This window comes from Podarcis cretensis, assembly GCF_951804945.1.
Source record: "Podarcis cretensis genome assembly, chromosome: 2".
Lineage (NCBI taxonomy): Eukaryota > Metazoa > Chordata > Lepidosauria > Squamata > Lacertidae > Podarcis > Podarcis cretensis.
In genome coordinates this window covers 9,259,003-9,280,364 of record NC_137171.1, presented here as the reverse complement: position 1 = coordinate 9,280,364, position 21,362 = coordinate 9,259,003, and the positions used below count along the sequence as shown (strand labels likewise).

General features: G+C 42.9%; 1 protein-coding gene and 1 long non-coding RNA gene across 3 annotated transcripts in view; one reads left to right on the top strand and one right to left on the bottom strand.

Annotated features, from left to right (window-relative positions):
- SENP1 (SUMO specific peptidase 1) overlaps positions 1-16,825 on the top strand; it is a 33,382-nt gene extending 16,557 nt beyond the window's left edge. The window contains exons 10-17 of one of the 2 annotated variants that reach the window (XM_079966715.1): positions 186-270; positions 773-916; positions 2,117-2,248; positions 3,219-3,422; positions 5,156-5,235; positions 11,401-11,485; positions 13,418-13,513; positions 14,379-16,825. In XM_079966715.1, the coding sequence (XP_079822841.1) occupies positions 186-270; positions 773-916; positions 2,117-2,248; positions 3,219-3,422; positions 5,156-5,235; positions 11,401-11,485; positions 13,418-13,513; positions 14,379-14,441 (889 nt within the window). In that variant the 3' untranslated portion in view covers positions 14,442-16,825. Of the gene's footprint in view, positions 1-185; positions 271-772; positions 917-2,116; positions 2,249-3,218; positions 3,423-5,155; positions 5,236-8,868; positions 8,937-11,400; positions 11,486-13,417; positions 13,514-14,378 lie in introns of those variants that run through there. The other variant, XR_013836083.1, reaches the window with a different exon arrangement.
- LOC307210789 overlaps positions 1-21,362 on the bottom strand; it is a 133,445-nt gene that overhangs the window by 79,238 nt on the left and 32,845 nt on the right. The gene's annotated exons all lie outside the window — the stretch shown is intronic.

Here is a 21,362-nt window from a genome sequence, read left to right as displayed (position 1 = left end):
TTGGCAGATGGAGTCAGTCTGACCCAGCCCTCTCCACCCTTCACTTCAAAGTGGCCCTGCCATAAAAATTGATCAGGAGCCTAAACAAACGGTCAGATTGATTATATTTGAAAGTGGCAATGATGCATACGCCCATTGCTGCTAATGCTGAATTCTCAATCTGCTGCATACAACAATGTTTCTAGAACCAGCGTATATGATTCCCGAGCCCGTGAGAGATGGCGACAGATAGAAGAGCAAAAAGCTTTGGCATTGCAATTGCAGAAGCAGGTAAGATGTTCAAATGCGTTTTGTGTGTGTTTTTAATAAACAGTCTTGGTTTATTGAATATTACATCAGACTTACAAATGCTCTTCATACCAAATATTACAAAGAACAATAAAAAACAAAACTTGGCGCCTGCCCATAAATGGATTAAGTTTTTTTTAGTGCTTATCACAGTTGGGAAGGCTGTCTGGTTTCTCCAGTTAAATGCCTGTTGTTGCTAGTGATCATAATCGCTGAAACACCTAAAGTAAAGATGGATATTTCTCCCCCACCCAACTTTTATGACCTGTCTGTCTTGCTTTGAACTGCAAATTGATAAGCAAGTTATGGACCAAGACATGTTCAGAACCCTATTAAAGTCAAACAAAGTTTTTCTCCATTATATTTTCCACTGGTGAAGTTGGATTCTAAATTAAAACTGCATGGCTGAATCATACGTGCAAATATAAGATAGACACTGAAGTTGCAAAGTGAGATGTTCCTATCTTAGGGATGTGTCTTTCAGAGGCTGCAGAAACAGGAGTTTTTGGTACCTGATTCAGTCAACTTACATTTGCGAGTACCTCTCGAGAAGGAGATTCCTGTCACGATTGTGCCAGAAGAAAAAAAGTCCACTGATGGGGAGGAAGAGTTCCCAGAAATTACAGAGGTAAACTTTTTAATGTCAAATGTTAAAAAGCTTGACCGGCTTTGGAGATAATCTACAGAAACAGCTGTGATTACATGATAAAGCCGCTCCTCAATTGTACTATTTGAGATTCTAGTTTGCAGAGATTGCATTAATGCTGTGCTCTAATAAAAATCAGAACATCTCTACACGTAGAAAACCAACCATGGAGAGAAGTGTTCTGGCTTAGCCTGCCCACATGACATGCTGGTTTATGTACAGTGGTTTTTGGAGAATTGTTTGTGCAGGCTCCTTCAACTAGTGGGCTCATCCACAAACCTAGCACTGTTCAGCTATTAAGACCATGATTCCAGGCTCTTATGTGGTCCTTGCCACAGGATCACATTCATCCAGTGCTTTACCAATTGCACTGGCTCCTGGTGGAGTACAGGGTCAAGTTTAAGGTGCTGGTTTTGACCTTTAAAGCCCTACGCGGCCTTGGACCCACATACCTACGGGACCACCTCTCCTGGTATGCCCCGTGGAGGACCTTTAAGGTCCACAAATAACAACACTTTGGAGGTCCCAAGTCACAAGGTGGTTAGATTGGTCTCAACTAGGGCCAGGGCCTTTTCAGTACTGGCCCCAACTTGGTGGAACGCTCTGTCACAAGAGACTAGGGCCCTGCGGGACTTGACATCTTTCCGCAGGACCTGTAAGACAGCTGTTCCGCCCGGCCTTTGGTTTGGACTCAACTGACCCTTATGTTTCCCTCCCCTTATGGTTTTGACTTTTAAAATGAGGCTGCATTTTAAACTGCAATTTAACTTGACATCTTTCCGCAGGGCCTGCAAGACAGAGCTGTTCCGCCTGGCCTTTGGTTTGGACTTAGTCTGACCCTTATGTTTTCCCTTATGGTTTTGATCCATGGGCCACTTTTAAAATGAGGCTGCATTTTAAATTGCATTTTAACCTGCATTTTAAATTGTCCCCCCCCCCCATTAGGTTTTTATTGTAGTTTTACTGGTGTTAGCCACCCTGAGCCTGGCTCTGGCCAGGGAGGGCGGGGTATAAATTTATTATTATTATTATTATTATTATTATTATTATTATTATTATTATTATTATTATTAGAGCTCTTTCTGTGCAATGAGACAAATATAACTAGTTATCTCAGGCAAAGCTTTTCAGCTGGAAAAGCCAAAACTACTCCCTGTATGCATCTCTTTTTGTTTTCTCTAGGAAATGGAGAGGGAAATAAAGAGTGTACTACGAAGTGGGAACCAGGATGAGGTGCTGAGCGAAGCCTTCCGGTTGACAATAACTAGGAAAGATATTCAGACTCTTAACCACCTCAATTGGCTCAATGATGAGGTAACCTGATCTTCACTTTTTGTACGCTGCAGTTGTTTGGTCCTTGTTTAAAATCTCCAAATAAACCAAGAAGAGCCTTTCTAGACCAGACCAAATCACTGTCTAGTTCAGCATCATGTTTCATAAAGTAGCCAACTGGAAGCCTGAACGCAGCCAGCAAAGAGGACAAGAGGGCAGAATACCCCTCTCCTACTTTCCTTCCCCACATTTGGTAATTCACTGGCAAACTGCGTTGGAGCTTGAAGACAGTATAATTATCAGTCCTCATAATTATCCATTTTTGGCAGATCAGCTGGTCTTGGAATGACAGCTCCAACGCACATCAAGGTCATAGCCCATAATTTCCTGGTCTTGAAACGTGAGTTAGACCATGGTGTAGAAGGCCACAATCTGCATTCATAAAATGAGTCAGATTTTTATTTTTTTGAAAAAGACAAATCAATCAGCCTTGCAGCAGTTTGAGGTCAGCAGCCTCACAGCCTGGCATAGCCTTGTGCGCATGGATTACATATTCGTCCTTTACTAGACACCCAGTTGCTGTCACCTCCCATGATCCCTCTTTCCTCTAAGAACATGGGCAAATGGGAAAGGAAGGCACAAAGAAAGGGGTGGAGGGGAAGGACTCCTGCTCATCATCCCACCCCCACCCCCCACCCCGCTTCTAAATCCCTCCCACCTTCAGCAGCAAATAATAGGTTTAGAAATCCTGTGTAACTTATGTTGCAAAATCGAATACACTGTGCAGGCTGCTATATAGACATCATATTTTAGAGGATTGAAAGGGTTTTGAAGAACTTGCCATCCTTAACCTAATGAAGAATCCCCCCTCAAAAAAAAAGCAGATACCTGCAGGGTTCATAGCTTGCTATCTTTCACCATTTGCTTAATGAATATTTTTTTCCTCTTGAATGCAAAAACGCAATTTTGAAAAATTCTGTCATTTCCTAACATGTATTCCTCTCCCTCTCAGATAATTAACTTCTACATGAATATGCTAATGGAAAGAAGTAAACAGAGGGGCTTTCCAACGGTTCATGCATTCAACACATTTTTCTTCACCAAGTTAAAAACTGCTGGGTACCAAGCTGTGAAGCGTTGGACTAAAAAAGTGGATGTATTTTCTGTTGACATCTTGCTGGTGCCTATTCACCTTGGTGTCCACTGGTGCCTAGCAGTGAGTATATTTGAGGGGTGTTTTGTTTATTTGTTCCAAGCTCTCGTTCTCGCTTCTGCTTCTCTGGAATGTGCTCCGAACAGCTTCACAACGGCTCCTCTTTTGTAACGTACTTGTGAGCTAACATTTTCATAGGTAAGCTCAGTGGCTATAAAGATATACAGGCTTATGGATACATTGAAAACTGCCACAGGACTATCATGTTGGTGCAGATACCATCAGTTTTGCTCGGCTACGCAAATGTAGTCATATTTTTGTGTGGCTGAGCAAGATACTAATTCCTAAATCGGGATGGGAAATAATATTGTCCAAAACCAGTTTGAAGTTCACATTGTGATAATTGCTTCGTAATATTTGAGCTGGCAATACAGTGGTACCTCGGTTGTCGAACCTACCATATTTTTCGCTCTATAGGACGCACTTTTTCCACTCCAAAAATGAAGGGGAAATGTGTGTGCGTCCTATGGAGCGAATGCAGGCTCCTTGGCTTCAGCGATAGCAACGCGAAGCCTCCAAAGCTTAGAGGGAGAGCTCCCCCCGCGCTCCGGAGGCTTCACGTTGCTTTCGCTGAAGCCCCCGGAGTGCAGGGAACGCCCGCTGCGCTCCGGGGGCTTCATGCAGCTATCTGCAAGCCTTTGGAGCGCAGCAGGAGTCCCCACTGCGCTCCAAAGGCTTGCGGATAGCCGCCTGGAGAGCGAGAGGGGTCGGTGCACACCGATCCCTCTTGCTCTCCAGGCTTTGCTTCGATGGAGAGGCGCTGCACAGTTTTCCTTCTCTGCGCAGCGCCCCTTCAGCGAAGCAGGAGGAGAAATGGAAGGGGCTCCGTTTCTCCTCCCGCTTCGCTGAAGGGGCGCTGCGCAGAGAGGGGGAGAATCCCCCCCCCCCGTTCTCCCCCTCCTATGGTCCGGTGTGTCCTATGGTCCGGTGCGTCCTATAGAGCGGAAAATACGATAATCCGTTCAACTTCAACTTCCGAAACCTTCGACAACTGAGGCGCAATGGGTGGTCGGCAAATTCCACTGAGAAAATGGGGAAAGGAGCCATGAGGCCTTGCAGGCTGCCACTTTTTGTTCCACTGCCGCCATGCCTTGCTGCTACTGCTGCCCCCTCCTATTGCCGCCACGAGGACTCACAGACCACCACTGATTATGCCACCATCGCCAGGCCTTGCAGTTTGTGGCCACTACTGCCGACATGTATCACAGTCATGGCAGGCTGTTTCTTCCCCTTCTATTTCTGCCTCCTAGCAGTCCTGCTAGCAGTCCCAGATTATTTGTAATCACCATCTCTCATCACTGGATTGTCCTGAATACTGCCATTTGGTAGCCTAGCCCAAATTCCAAAGTCCTGTTGGGATGCATTTTGGCTTGCCTGCTGCTGAAGGTGACCATGAGGTGATTGATAATATCATCATTTATCAGTTTAAGCAGTAGCAGTTGCCAGGACAGTGTCCTGTTCACTTCTGCGTTATTACTTCCTTATTTCAGATATCGTGATAGCTTGATATATCGCGATGTTTAGCTGGTATATATCGCAATATAGAAACCCAGTTATCGCCCAACCCTACTCCTGAACTAAAGAGAAGTCTATATATTTGGTGAAGTTACTTTGGTGAATCTTTTCAAATTCTTGTTTTCTATAGACAGCAAGGCTGGATGTTTTCTGAATGCTTTCTAGAAAGTTTTGAGTTGTGAGTGTGTCAGTGGTTTAATGAGATGTTCTGTCTTACTTAGGTTATTGACTTCAGGAAAAAAAGCATCACCTACTTCGATTCAATGGGAGGAACCAACACTGAAGCTTGCAAGATATTGTTGTGAGTGTCCCAATATCTTTAAATATATTCACGTTTTTCCCAGCCAAAGATGAAGAGAGGATGCAGGACCTTTGGGTAGATAAAGTTAAATCCTTATTGCTGCGATTACATAAAGAAATGACTAAATCAAAAGGGATAGCTAACAGCAAGCATGCCCTGGTAACCCAAGGGGCCTCTGAGGTGTAGCTTTCAACTTTTTTAGAGAGCAGTAACATAAATGTTTTTTTTTCAACTAGACAGACTTGCTGTTGAGCTACGGCCTCTGGGTTCTTATAAGAAATTGATTTATTTAAAATATTTCTACCCTAGCTGTCAGGGAACTGCCATCGGCTCAGAGGTGAGAGGGGGAGGGGCAGATGGATTACAGAGAGCCTCCAAAAATCGTGGGAAGCAGCACTTCCTCAGCGGAGGAAGGAAGCCCTGCCTCTAGTGGGGACGAGCTGCAGGGCTCAGAGGATGCAAGAAAGAGCCAGGACACCTTGCCCTGAACAAAGCGGGCAGGAGGGAGGTCTCCCTTTACCCAAGCCTTCCTTGTGCAGTAGGCTTTCGCGCACAGAGGGGAGGCGTCGACTGGGGGTCAAGAGACTACTCTGCTGGGAAAAGTTTAAGGACCGCCCACTCTCAGATTCTGCTAGTGAGTGATATGGAATAGAGGCGTTCTGCATTTTAAATGTTTTGCACCAATAATAAAGCCTTTGAAAAGGCCAGTGAGGGACCTTGCCTGATCGCTCTCGAGCAGCCACACTGATAGGTATAACACTAGCCTTTTACTAAAAAGTGCTCAAGGCAACTTACAAGTTTGAAGTAAAAAGTCAGTTACAACAACAGACTATAGTAAACCAAACAAGAATAGAAAGAGAGGCCTTGGAAATGGGATCTGTGAGCGTAATGTTCTTAAGGTAACCCAGTATTTGATGGCCCTTTCCATCTGGAAAAAGATGCCAAGAAGACTATAGAGATATAGACTAAAAGGACGTATGCATCAGAGACTGAAATATTTTCAACAGTTGCAGGAGGTACAGTGGTGCCCCGCAAGACGAACGCCTCGCAAGACGGAAAACTCGCTAGACGAAAGAGTTTTCCGTTTTGGAGATGCTTTGCAAAACGAATTTCCTGTGGGCTTGCTTTGCAAGACGAAAATGTTTTGCGAGTTCCTGCGGGGTTTTTTTCCTCCCCCCCCCCTTTTCTAAGCCGCTAAACCGCTTATCTGCTTATCCGCTAAGCTGATAAGCCGCTAAAAGCCGCTAATAGCGCTAATCCGCTAAGCCATCAATGGGCTTGCTTTGCAAGACGAAAAAACAGCTAGACGAAGAGAGTCGCGGAACGGATTCTTTTCATCTTGCGAGGCACCACTGTATGAAGTTTTCCCTAAAACAAATCAAAGGGGGGGGGGAATTAATCAAGTCTAAGAATGCATTGCCTTGTAGCTTTGAAGTGGCAATGGCCTGGAGAGCAATTTCGATCTCAATTGTTGATCAGATATTTAACTGCTTATTCAGGAATACGAAGCAGGCAATTCAGGATGATAAAACTTTGAAAATATTTAAAATCTCCTTTGTGAATTTTTAGATACCAGTGCAAACTTGTACACTTTTCAGTATCCCTGGTAAAATTAACCTCTATCTCAGATACTCTACCATTTATGAACAGACTTCCTGCCTTTAACATGGAAGCGGCTCATGACACACTGGCTTAGGAGCTTGGGGGTAATTTTGTTAGTTAAGTTTTGTTAGCAGCACTCATCACAATGAAAGGGAAAAGAAATACCGTATTTTTTGTCCCATAGGACGCTCCGTCCCATAGGACACACCTAGGTTTTTTTTTGGGGGGGGGGGAATAAAGGATTCCCCCCCTTTATTCCCCCCCAAAACCAGGTCGGGGAAACCAAACCAGGTCGGGGAACAGCGGTATGGCGGCACTCTGCCTCCCCGCAGTCCCCCGAGCTTGTGGGGCTGGCGCTGGGGAGAATGCGCTTCTCCCCAGCGCCAGCCTCCAAACCAGGTCGAGGAACAGTGGGATGGCGGCGCTGCGCCTCCCCGCTGTCCCCTGAGCTTGTGGGGCTGGCCGATGTCTGCCTGAAGCGCGGGGCGCTCTGCTTCAGCAGGCTGCTATCCGCAGCGTGGGGAGCCCTGCAGGAACTCCCGCAGGGCTCCCCACGCTGCGGATGTCTGCCCGGCGTGCGGGGCGCTCTGCTTCAGGGCGTGCCGGGTGGCAGGCTGCTATTCGCGGGCTCCCCACGCTTGCTGATAGCTTCCCCAGGCTTGCTGATAGCACCGACCCCTCTCGTTCTCCAAGCTTCAGCGAAAGCCTGTATTCGCCCCATAGGACGCACACAGATTTCCCCTTCATTTTTGGAGGGGAAAAAGTGCGTCCTATAGGGCGAAAAATACGGTATATACACAGCAAAATGCATCTTAACGCTTGCAACATATACAGTGTGTTAAATGGTTCAAATTTATAATAAAAACAATTTAACCAGGTTCATAAATAGACCAAAAAGAAGCTTCATGTAGAATGCCAGTCGAAGTAGTAGGAAACTTATAAATGACATAAAGGTAAGTTTTAGCCATTCATGTCCTCTTTCAGGTGACGTAAATAAAAATAATGAAATTGGGGGATGATGTTAAGATTGGTTCCCTGAGCAGCATTTTATTTATTCATTTATTTAATTTATTAGTTGCTTTTTGGCCACAGCAACTCAAAGCAACTTAAATTATTTTAAGCAAAAAAGCAAGCAAACACATACATTAAAACCAGCATAAAAGAAAACATTTTTTTTTAAATTCTTTTTTTAAAATAAAAGAACCCTAGATTAAATCATGCCATCCATGCAAAAAGGCCATAGATAATTAAAAGGCCATAGATAATCAAAAGCCAAAGTCCTGGGGAGAGCATTCCAAAAGTGGAGGAGCCACCCTTGAAAATACTGTATTTGACTACAGTAGCTAATGCAAATGCAGTCATTTAAAGCTCCTTGGCTTCGTCTGCATTGTTGCACAACATTTAGACAAAAAGTAAAAAATCCAGATTAAAAAATAAGTTAAAACCATGATTTAAATTCCAAAAGCTTATCGAGTAAACAACTGTTCTTCAAATAGTAAGCAGGTTCTTTAGGTTGGTATTATGGGTAATGTAGATGGGATTGAGGATTAAATCTGTGACCCCATACAGTCCAGCCCCTCAGGTGCCTGTCTGGCAATCATGCATTTGTGATTTTGACTGTAAAACCCACACTGGTTGCTCATCCAAGAGCCTCTGACCAGCTGCTGAGAAAACCCTATTCCTCAACCTGTTATGCCCCCCACCCCCACCCCACCCTGCAAATGGATAAGGTTTTAAAGAGGCAGACAGTGTCTATAAGTGGCTCTTTTGCCATTCATGTTGGCAGACCTTCTCCAAAGGAAATCTGCTAACTGTGAAGAGTCATATAAAAGCCCAGAGGGTTCCCTTGATTATATGGGAAAGCCAAATTAGATCCTGGATTTGGTGACACGGTAGCCTGGTTAGATCAGGAGCCCTGCAAATTTGACCAGATGATGGCTAGCAGACAGGTAGGCCAATGGGACAGGGACTCGGCTTCCAGCTGATTGTCGCCCTTCCTGTAATTGCTTTTCCCTTTCTATTTCCTTTCAGGAGGCTTTAATTGGTTGAATGCAGTGGGAGGATCACACCGGGAAGAGGGGACCGAGGTCCTATTCATGGTTAGTGACCCTTTCATGCTTTCAATCTTTAGAGCTTCCTGATTTTTGGTGAGTTTTGAATGATTTGCTTGCCCCTTTTTTAGAAAAGGGAGAGATTTATGGGATGCCATAAATCTCCTATGGCTTAAAAAATGTATATATCCCATTTTTCAAAATCTGATTATACTGAGAAAATGATCCAGATTTATACAGAGGGACTGATCCTAGGCAGCAGAAGAATCGGAACAGAATTAATCCTAATTATTTAAGGAGTCTCAATTCTTTAAGGTAGCCAGGCTAGGAAAGATGTTTTTCTGCCTAAGACCCCCCCCCCACAAGAACTGCTGCTGATCAGAATGGACAATATAAGCATAGATGCACTAATGGTGTGATTTGATATCATGCCGCTTCATATGGAAATACAATTTCCGCCCTTAATTAGTTACGCCACCCATGCCTTCTACTGGTGTAGAGAATCAAGATGAGGTATGCTTCGTTATGTACAAGCGAAGCAGAAACGATTAGCCCATGTTTGCTCAGAATGAGATCAGACATGCACAAGAAGTGAAATATGAAGCAGGTGTGTGAGTCCTTTTTAATTTTCTCTCCTAAGATACAAAGGAAGATGCAGAGGGATGTGTATACAAGTGCTTTGGCGTATGACTGGTGTCTTTGTCATCTTCAAAATATTTGTATGCTGTCCAGCAGAAAATATTCCTTGAGAGAATCCCAACTTCTAAGTTAAGACGTTGTTGAAACTATATAATCCTATAAAGTTTATAAATTTATATCATTATTAATTATAAAACTATATAATCCTTTGGACAGGTTCCCAAAGCACCCCCCATATGATATATTTATGTGCTTTTCTATCTTGAGAAATTTCTTACAGGGAAGTTGACATTTTTCAGACTGTCAAGTCGATGCCAAGTAATACAAAGTCTTAATTTAAGTGTATTCAGTTTTATTTCCAAATAATGTTATTGCTTATACCCCTGCTATACTTAAGAGCTGCCTCTTTCATGCCTATTTAGAAATATAAAAAGGGATCCCCTAAATTACCATAGGCCAACCAATACAATTTGTGGGAATCCAGTGGAATTTTTTCCCCTTTGGGCTACAGACTCCTATGCCATATCACAGACTGCTTTTGAGACTCTCCTCTGTTTCAGAAGTGGCTTGCCATACAACATGGGGGCTGCAGCTCAAGGAAAAGCCCCCAGGCTTGTTGGGTACCCAGGACTAGTTGCATGGTTCTTGAGCAAAGTACCATGAGAATATGAGCGCTTGAAAATATATTATGAGTGAGAGATCAGGCTGTGTAGAAGGGAAGGGCCAATAAGACAGGAGGAAATTATTGTGTATTGTGCGTAAACAGCTGAGTTTGTTTTTATACACCAGGGTGACAGTTACATACATCTGGAATAAGAAGGAGTGGGGAGGGGGTTATGGCTGCAATCAGGTCTTTCATCCAACAGGGGAATGCATAAGGGGGAAAAACCCACCCAAAGTGATTGTGAACTCTTCGCTTTAGAAACAAGGTACAATATGTTAACAGGAAGAATGAGCAGCCTTTGAAACTTGCATATCAGTGAACTTGCATATCAGTATCTCAAAACAACTGCCTTGGGCCTCAGATACATAGAACTGATGCTATTATTAGGCCATTTCTGACCTACCTCAATAACCAGAACATTGTCATTTCGTTGGACTATCATCTTTATGGGATTTAGGGGGAGTGGTAGGAAAAGGGTTCCAGAAAACTGCTGTAGCCAATAGCAAGCTATTGGAAAGCTTATTCTTTTTAACATTGGGGGAATGTGGATCTGCTCTGTTGTGGTATTTATCCTACTGGGGCTGCTTGACCTTATGTTAAATGCTAGACCCTAGTAGCTTCTCTTATCTGAAATGGGAAGGTTTTAAACTCTCTAGAGGCACTTGTAAGTAGATACTACTTAGCGCAGCTATAAGATGTAACCGGGTGAGCAGACCTTGTGACTGTTGTAAACTACCATTTAAATTTAGCTTAAACTGATAGTGAGTTGTCCTTCCTTTTCTCAAGGTAATAAAATACTTAATATGTGTGTACATACTGTGGACTGGTTGCATAACATTGATTACTGGTTGTCTGCAAGTCCTTCTCATGCCTGCATACATGTCCTTGCCACATTTTCTTTGCCAAGAGTTTCATTGTGTTTTGTGATCCACTCATATACGGACCGTTAGTGCAAATATTGCTTAGGATTACAAATAAAACGAAATACTTGGGTACAGTGATAAGTTCAATGCAGAGTTCATTTTTCAGGGGGCTTTCTATCCAGAAAAGTAGTGCTGTCCTGTGAATTAAAGTCCAGAATTGGGCTAGGAGAAGCAATTCTGAAATTAAAAGTAATCCCCCCCCAAATTAATTACTTAATTGGGTTTTTATCCTTTTTTGCTGGTTGTGTACTTGCTAAAAGTCTTCCTTCTTTTCAATCCTCTGCAGGCAGTACCTAAAACAGGAAAGCTTGGACAAAAAGCGGAAGGAATTTGATACCAATGGCTGGGTGCAGCAGAGTAAACGGAGCCAGGTATTTGGATCCTACATAGCTGACCACATGAGTGTCTGAAATGCTCTTATCCTATTTCCACTTTCCTAAACTAATGGTGGACACAGGTGGCGCTGTGGGTTAAACCACAGGGCCTAGGGCTTGCCGATCAGAAGGTCAATGGTTCGAATCCCTGTGATGACAGGGTGAGCTCCCATTGCTTGGTCCCTGCTCCTGCCAACCTAGCAGTTCGAAAGTGCAAGTAGATAAATAGGTAACGCTCTGGCGGGAAGGTAAATGGCGTTTCCGTGCACTGCTCGCCAGAAGCGGCTTTGTCATACTGGCCACATGACCTGGAAGCTGTACGCCGGCTCCCTCGGCCAATAAAGCGAGATGAGTGCCGCAACCCCAGAGTCAGCTACGACTGGACCTAATGGTCAGGGGTCCCTGTACCTTTAAACTAATGGTGTGCCTGGCTCTTACGGTTTTTGAGTGTAACTGTTAGATCAGGGTTGGCCTGGTGATGCAGCTTGCCAAGTCATTGGCAAAATTGGGCCCCTTTTCTGTCCACTGCATCGCTGGGCTGAGATGCTTCTTTATTCAGCCCAGTGCTGAGATGAAGAAATTGCCTGATCCTAGCACTGCAGTTAAGCGGTGAGTGTATATAATACACCCAAAGAGATATAAGAGTGTGTGGTCTGTGTATGAGTTTGGGTAGAGCCTGTGTGTGTGTGTGTGTGTGTGTGTGAGAGAGAGAGAGAGAGAGAGAGAGAGAGAGAGAGAGAAAGCTAGCTAGCTAGCTAGCTGTAAGTAGTGTGGTTGGGTCCATGTGAGTGGCATGTGTACCTCAGGCTTAGCCAACCTTGAATTCTAGCCCTTGGGCCATAAAAGGTTAGTCATGCCTGTGTCAAAGAAAATAATGTGTACTGTGAGAAAATGAAATAGTATTATTTGTTTCATAGATAGAAAGGTGTGATGTGCCTCACACAATCGTCTGTGATCGGATGTCATGGGTAGGCAAACTAAGGCCCGGGGGCCAGATCCGGCCCAATAGCCTTCTAAATCCGGTCCGGGAATCAGCGTGTTTTTACATGAGTAGAATGTGTGCTTTTATTTAAAATGCAGCTCTGGGTTATTTGTGGGGCCTGCCTGGTGTTTTTACAGGAGTAGAATGCTTTTATTCAAAATGCATCTCTGGGTTATTTGTGGGTCATAGGAATTCGTTCTCCCCCCCCCCCAAATAAATTAGTCCGGCCCCCCCCAAGGTCTGAGGGACAGTGGACTGGCCCCCTACATAGACCCCTGTTCTATGTGCTCAGAGTCTCTGATGCCGACAGCTTTCCCAACTACTATTACAGGCGCCAACCACAAGAGAGGTCATGTCCGGCTCTCTTTCCTCCCCATCCCCCCCGCTCCTCAATAGCACCTCACTTCTGACAGATAAGGCTAAGGCTCCTGAATATTTTCCCTTCCTGATCTCACTGCTCTAGCCTTCAGTTGAAAAAGCAGGGAAAATCAGCCAGTGATGGAGAACAGGGAAGGAAAACGGTATGGAGTGACTTCTTTGCCAGAAAAAAGTGGAGAGCAAGTTGCAGCAGTTCTCTCATTGTCCTGAGCATGGGGTGAGAAGGGAGCAAGAATGGGTGCCTCTGATCATACGTACCTGTATAAGCTGTTGGAACTAAGAGTGACTACAAGAATCCAAAGATCTCTGTACATGGGCAGAGCCTGTAACATATTTCTGTTCTTTTCCTTGTTTGTCAGGATGGAAGTATTCCAGTCTTGCTATCTTGGCTGAAATACTGACTCATTTGTTCCCATTAATTCTGAAGACTCGCTCATGCATGGTGGGGTTCTTTGGGTTTCTTGAACCTTTCATTACCTTGTGCAGTTTATATCATAATTATTTGGTAAAGCTAACATGAGGTTTTTGTCTTCTAAATAGAGAGGGCTGGGTTTGTTTGTCTTTTAAAGGAGATCCCTCAACAGATGAATGGAAGTGACTGTGGGATGTTTGCCTGTAAATATGCTGACTGCATTACCAAAGACAAACCAATCAATTTCACTCAGGTAAGTTGGCTCTCCTGGCTAGTGGGCACTGCATGGGTAGAATGCTAGCTTATATTGTTACAGTGCTGTCTTCTAGTCTTAATTGTGCCCAAAGCAAAGCAATTTTCAACCAAGAAAACCAAAGCTCAGTGGCCAGAAGAAGGAAAATCCAAGTAGATAATTTTCCATATATTTGCTTATCTCATGCAAGTCAAATTGTAAGATTGTGGTTTTCAATAACATTCTGAATGTATAGCTTGTAATAATTGTTGTACTAATTGTGCCACAAGAGAGGGAGCTGCATGTGGGCAGCTGTTTTGCTCCACGTAGCAAGATCCTTATGATATGGATAAGCGAGCCTTATGATATGGATAAGCGAGTTATGCCCTATGGTAATTCCAGGACTATAACCTATATTAAAAGTCCACAGCTACTTTTATGGTGACTTTTCAGTTTTTTGTTACCTTACCATCAGCATGTTTAAAAAGTACGGCACAAGAACCTGTTGCGTGATGGCACTGTGTTAGAATTATCTTCTTCTATTACCTGTGTTGGAGGTCAAAATTCTCATTCTACCAACAGCAGGCCAGGTCTGTGTTACAGAATTAGTGCTTGTAGCAGTTGAAAGAAGTGTCACCTATATCTGCTCAAGGACAAGCAAAATTGTGGATGTGGGGTTAGGATAACCAGATCAAACTTGAAAAGTAACTTTTTAATGGATTTCAAGATCTGGTGGTACTAGCCCTGTTTTTGTGTTTAAAAACTTGGAATATAGCTGTCTCAGTATGTCTCAGTATGAGGCTTGCAGTTTGCCAGTGTATATCAAAGGATTACCTTGTTGTCATTTTAAGCAAGTATTGATGCTGTTGTGTTTCTTTTGTTAAAGCAACATATGCCTTACTTCCGAAAACGGATGGTCTGGGAAATCCTCCATCGCAAGCTGCTGTGATTTCATGGGAAATGTAGGACCCTTCAGAGACTGCAAACCAGGCTATTGCCCTTCTTGGCCTGCATGGGTTTCCTGCTGAAGCTTAAAGACTGTGTACAATACATTTTGTGTGGTTTTCTTTTTTAGAAATAATTAAAAAAAATTAATGAATTCTATTTCGTGGAGCAGTGTGCCATGGAACTATTTCAGAAGCACACTTGCCTTTTTCTATCTTGGAACCCTGTTTTTTTACAAGTGACATTTGGAGATGCTGAGGAGTATTGACTTCCACCTTCAGTGAGTTTTCCTCTTTTTACACTCTCAGTCCTTTCGAAATGGCCAGCTTCTGCAAACACCTTGAAACCTTCCAGGCTTCAACTGTGTGGGGCATTTGTACTATTGTATTGCATTTACCAAGGCATGGAGAAAAATGGCTTTCATGGCATTCAGTAAGGGTAGTGCTGCATGTTACAATTGCTGCAGTTGGTCTTCTGCAGCAAATAAAATCATGTGGAAGTACAACATGCATGTACATATGTGTCGGGGAAACCTGGTTGTATATATGTGTGTGTTTGTCTCTATAAGTTGCAGAAGAGAACAAGGCTGTATCCCCGCAGCAGTCATGACGTGTTGCATTGCCCTTAGTTCCTCGGTTATTAGGTGGAAATAAAATTGCCTGAGAATGGAAGCTCTGATAGACACCAGCACATGAGAAGCAGCTTGCTACATTTTCCATCATGACTGTGACCTCCTCTTCAGTTCTGTAGCATGAGATGGTAAATGAAAGATGAACAATGCCTTTTCTTTGATGCTCGAGCAGAGGATCTTCCTAGCATTTAAAATCTATTTCTTCTAGTGAATTCTCTTCCAACTCAAAATCCAGAGGCAGCTTCCCACCTGTTGGAAAGATGAGTCATGTGTTGGCTGAGGTATCCTGCACTGAGAGCCGTCATTTTAGGTGCCTCCTCTATGACTTCCTCACACAGTCAGGCTGTGGGGATGGAATCTGATGCAGAGAGAAAGGGTAGAGCTTTGGGTTGTGAGGCACTTCGGGGGCCCTGTGCCCAAATGCCTGGGGTCAGACCCTATAAAAGCCAGCATCTCTCCCCATTGAGCTATTACCAGAATCTAAGGAAATCCTGACATTAGGAAGGACTGTTACATTGCATTCTTTATACAGAATAGGATTTGCAAATCAACTAAGCAGCTACACGCTGAATGGAAGAGGATGGAACAGTTATTGATCGTCAAACCCTTTGTAGAATTTAGGTACAATATGGCGTTTAGAGCTTTTTTTATAATAATTGGTAAGCTGTTTTGATACCATATATATATTTATAAACCTTTCTCAATGGTGCAGCAGTGAACAAAAAAGTGTCTGGGTTTTAAGCTCTTTTATGTTTCCATTTAAAACTCCTACAGCTGAACTGAAATCCTGACCTTTTTTCCTCTCCTGCCCTCCACTTTCTGCTTCTGTTCCAGATAGCCATTAACGATGGCAAGTGGAGGACCTCTTCCACTGAGATGCTTCCTCTTCAAATCCTGCTTTTATGTGCTAATGCAGGATAATATAGAGAATCTGTTTAGTTCCTCTCTGAACAAATGTAAGCGGCACTGCCAGCTGCAGCTTGAGATTTAGCAGCAGGCAGAGAGATCTTTTACAGAGCCCAAAGCACTTTGAGTCTCGCTGATTGATGTAACTTTTAGTTCAGTATGAGAGGGACTCTAAACTCTCTGGTTCACTCAAAGATCTTCTCCAGTGCCACTGGTCAATATCACAGTCCACTGTGTGCAACTTCTCTGCAGCCATTTGTTTCAGTGGAGGCCCGCTGTAAGCTCCACTTATTCTGTGATGGCCAAACTTGGCCCTCTAGCTGTTTTGGGACTACAATTCCCATCATCCCTGATTACTGTTCCTGTTAGCTAGGGATGATAGGAGTTGTAAAACAGCTGGAGGGCCAAGTTTGGCCATCATTGACTTATATTAATGGACATCAGCAGATGTGCTTGGTATCTGTACCTGCTGAGGCCAACAAAGGTGAGATGCAGTTGGAATTCAGGCGCAAATTATGTAGGACTACTAAGTTCACACGCCACACATACCTCTTGACGTACCATTTTTTTATTCTAAAGAATAAAGTAATGTCCTCTTGTATTTTTGCCATCAGATAGGGAACATTTTATATATTCTGTACCTGTAAACAATAGTTTTGTACAAATTTCATTACACTTCCTTAAGTCGTGCTCTTCCTAGACAAGTTTGTACCTTTTTTCCTCTATCTGTGTTTTTTTTATACCAGGCTCTTTGGTGACCCTTTTTCTATGTTTTTCTCCAAGTGATCTGAAATTCTGTATTTTTTTTGTAATGTGTTATTCTTAAATAAACCCAGCTGTTGAAATTATAATTATCCAAAGTCTGGCCTAATGCATCTTTTCTCTGCCCTATGCCTATTATAGGGATCTACGTGTTATCAGAAATTGACCCTTGCCAATTTTTTCCCCATCCCTTCCTCTGTAACATGCATTAAGTATTAGGTCCAGTTGCGACCGACTCTGGGGTTGCGGCGCTCATCTCGCTTTACTGGCCGAGGGAGCCGGTGTACAGCTTCCAGGTCATGTGACCAGCATGACTAAGCTGCTTCTAGCGAACCAGAGCAGCGCACGGAAATGCCGTTTACCTTCCTGCCGGAGCAGTACCTATTTATCTACTTGCACTTTGAGGTGCTTTCAAACTGCTAGGTTGGCAGAAGCAGGGACCGAGCAACGGGAGCTCACCCCGTCAGGGGGATTCAAACCGCCAACCTTCTGATCAGCAAGTCCTAGGCTCTGTGGTTTAACCCACATCGCCACCCGTGTCCCAAGCATGCAATACAACTGACTTAAATTTATTCAGCAAAATGTTTCCCTGCCCCTGCTCCATATCACACGTACGGTAATTTTCAGCAGAATGAAACCAGGACACAAACAACTGCAATACATTTCGGAACAGAAACAAAGAACTTGGCTCAGGGAAGCTTTTCCAGTGGTGGCCCTGTGTGTCACCTTGCATTTAAACACAAGGCTGAGCAATGAAGAGACCAAAAAACAAAAGCCTATTCAGTGGCCAGCTTGCGTTTTCCTTTGCTCTCCCCTTTTAAAAATACATTTTATGTGAAGCTGTCTTTGAAGTTTCAGCTGGTGCTGTTTTCCAGCCAAAGAATGCTTACAAAAATCTTTATATTAGTGAAACAAGTGTGTACATTGCTGAAAACAACATACAAAAATGCATTCCATTCTGTGAAAATTGCATACAAAAATCCACTCACTAGGTAACGTTTCCCCCAAAATGCATTTATTAATTCATTTATTAATTAAGATATGTAGAAATAGGGCAGATCCAATTTAGGATTGGAAAATTGACAAACAGAGAAACCAACATTGTCAGATTCAGCCATCCCTGACTACAAGTCATCTAAGATAAATACAGAGTTTTTCTAGAAGCTAGGTGGGGAAAAGCTTTGGTAGGTACGCTATTAACATTATTACAGAACAGTGCAATAGTGGGACTTTAAGGAGGCTTGAAGCTATATTGCAGGGTGTGAAGAGGAGACGCTGAATTTATTTTGTTCTTTCACTTTTAATATATTTTCCTGCATGCCACCGGCTAGGGATTTTCAGGTCATGTTGACTCTCTCCTCCCTGCAACATTCTCTTCCTAGACATGGGCAAGGCTTTACCTAACCCTTTCCAAGCAAACTATTCATTAGCATCTTTAATCTCTGCACACACATGAACAAGCAACTTCTGTAAGTGTACCTTCAGCTGAGCAGACAATATTCCATTGATTCCTTGCCACCACTTCTAACTCTTTCTCAAAGAAAATGGGAACTATTTATCCCATATTCAAAAGACGCGTACCTTGGAGACTCTGCAGTGATCATGACATAGGCCACCCAAAACTTTATTTTGCCTGCCTGATGATTCACAGGGGATTTGAGTCTGGAGCAAGTCTCTATAACTCCCATTTTGATTTTTTCTTTCTTTCACATGTAACTCTACATTTCTTTTTTTCATCATTCAAATATATAAATATATAAATTATTCACTTCTGAAACACACACACATTCATATCCTGTTGAAATAATAATAAAAAATAGTCCAGTAGCACCTTAGAGACTGACTAAGTATGACCGTAGAGACCGACTAATGCACACGAAAGATTATACGTAGAACAAACTTAGTCTCTAAGGTGCTACTGGACTATTTTTTTATTTTTTATTTCGACTGTGTCAGGCCAATGCTGAATCTAGATTCATATCCTGGTTTTTGTAACAGGCTCTATATACTGATGTATATACTTAAGTCCAAAGCAATATAAAATAACATTGAACATTTGAATAACTTGTCTCTTTGCAATATTCAGTAAACAAATTCCAGTTCATTCTTTCGCTATACAGTGGTACCTCGGGTTACATACGCTTCAGGTTACATACGCTTCAGGTTACAGACTCCGCTGACCCAGAAATAGTGCCTCAGGTTAAGAACTTTGCTTCAGGATGAGAACAGAAATCGTGCTCCGATGGCGCGGCAGCAGCAGGAGACCCCATTAGCTAAAGTGGTGCTTCAGGTTAAGAACAGTTTCAGGTTAAGAACGGACCTCTTGAACGAATTAAGTACTTAACCTGAGGTACCACTGTATATAAAGTATATAAAGCTTGGTTTTTGTAACAGGCTTTATATACTGATGTATTTCTTAAGTCCAAAGCAATACAAAATAACATTGAACATTTGAATAACTTGTCTCTTTGCAATACTCAGTAAACAAATTCCAGTTCATTCTCCCTAGAGAATTTAGCATGATGCTTAATCCCACCTTGCTCCACTTCCTGCCATTGGGCTGCTTTATATCAAAAATAATTCAAATTCTGCAGAATTTGTGTTTCCTTCACTGCCCACGGACAAAGTATCCATAGAAGGAAAGGGACTGACTGACTGTCTTCTGGTGCTTCCACCTTCCCAAAGCAGGGTCCAGCATTGCCACCAGTCTCCAAATGGATTCAATATTGACCTTGACAGGGTATGCTCAAATACAGGGTTAGCCAAATGCCACCGCCAAGGTCTCTTTCCTGGCAACTCTATGAATATGGTACCTGTATGAAGAGCTCCTAAAGTTATGGCCAGCTGTAGGACACAACGCTGGACTTTCTGGTTTTATTCATAGCTTGACAAGCAAAACAACTGTTGCTCTGTACAGAGTTCTGGCACACCTAACTCATATGAAGGTACGCCAAGTTAGGTGCATCTAGAACACCAGTATTATCTACTTCTGATTGACAGAGACCATTCAAGATCTCAGGACAAGGTTTTCCTTTTCCCCAACTGCTGATATTATTATTATTATTATTATTATTATTATTATTATTATTATTATTTTATGGCTTTTTTCAGAGAGAACTCGCCAGAACTTGGTTCTGGAACCTCTCGGGTGCCGTTGCCATTCTAAGAGAAAGAGGGAGGCACCACTTTTTCTAGAAAAATAGCATTTATTATTATTATTATTACTACTGTTGTTGTTGTTACCCTAGGCTGTTGTTACCTAGGGTTGCCATATTTCAAACAGTAAAATTCCTGGTAAATGAGTGAGGTCCCAACTAAAGAAGAATGGCAACTTAAGCTGACAGAATATGCGCAGCTTGCAGACTTAACATATATACAGTAATAAGAGAACAAGAAGAGCATACATTTAGAGAAGATTGGAAAACATTTATTGAATATATGGGGGGAAATTGTGTACACTTGAAAACGCTGGCAACATTAAGATAAATTCAACAATGTTTTGATGGATGCAATAAAGGTATACTGAATGGTTTAGTTTTTGTAAAATATGCAGGGAGTTATGATATGCAAAATGAACCATGGAAAGAGAAGAAGGGAAGCCATTGATATTTTAAGGATGCTTAAATGAGTATTTTAAATTGTAAAACAGAAAATGTTATATATATATATATATATACAAAAACAAAAAACAGTCAAATTTTTTTTTGAGCTTTTTTGGGGGGAACAAACCAAACAAACCGAGCTTTTTTGGCTTTTTCCACTGCTTTTCCCATCGCACTGCCCCACATCCGGGTTTTCCTTGTCATTTTGCAAATTCCGTGATGCTGTTTTTACAACTGGAAAACCAGGACATGCCAGGAACTTTCCTGATGTATGGCAAGCCTATTGTTACCAATACTGTATTGTCCATTTCACAGATGGACACTGTTGGCTGTCATTTGATACTTTAGTCACTAGATGGCTCTGGATTCTTCTAGGGAAGAACCAGAAATAGGATGGTTTTTGTTGTTGCTGCTGCTGTTATCTGTTACATTCTTTAGAGCAAACCTTCCTAACCAATGTGTCATCTGAGCCTTACAAGATGAAGCCGTGGAAGAGAAATCTTAAGCCAGATAATATACAGGGTTAATATGAAGGACCAGGAGCGCAGCCTCAGAGTCATTTTGGACTCGCAGCTGTCCATTGAGGCGCAGGTTAATTCTGTGTCCAGGGCGGCTGTCTACCAGCTCCATCTAGTATGCCAGCTGAGACCCTACCTACCTGCGGACTGTCTTGCCAGAGTGGTGCATGCTCTAGTTATCTCCCGCTTGGACTACTGCAATGTGCTCTACGTGGGGCTACCTTTGAAGGTGACCCGGAAACTACAACTAATCCAGAATGCAGCAGCTAGACTGGTGAGTGGGAGTTGCCGCTGGGACCACATAACACTGGTCCTGAGATAGCTGCATTGGCTCCCAATATGTTTCTGAGCGCAATTCAAAGTGTTGGTGCTGACCTTTAAAGCCCTAAACAGCCTCGGTCCTGTACTTTATACCTGAAGGAGCGTCTCCACCCCCATCGTTCAGCCCTGACACTGAGATCCATCTCCGAGGGCCTTCTGGCGGTTCCCTCATTGCGAGAAGTGAG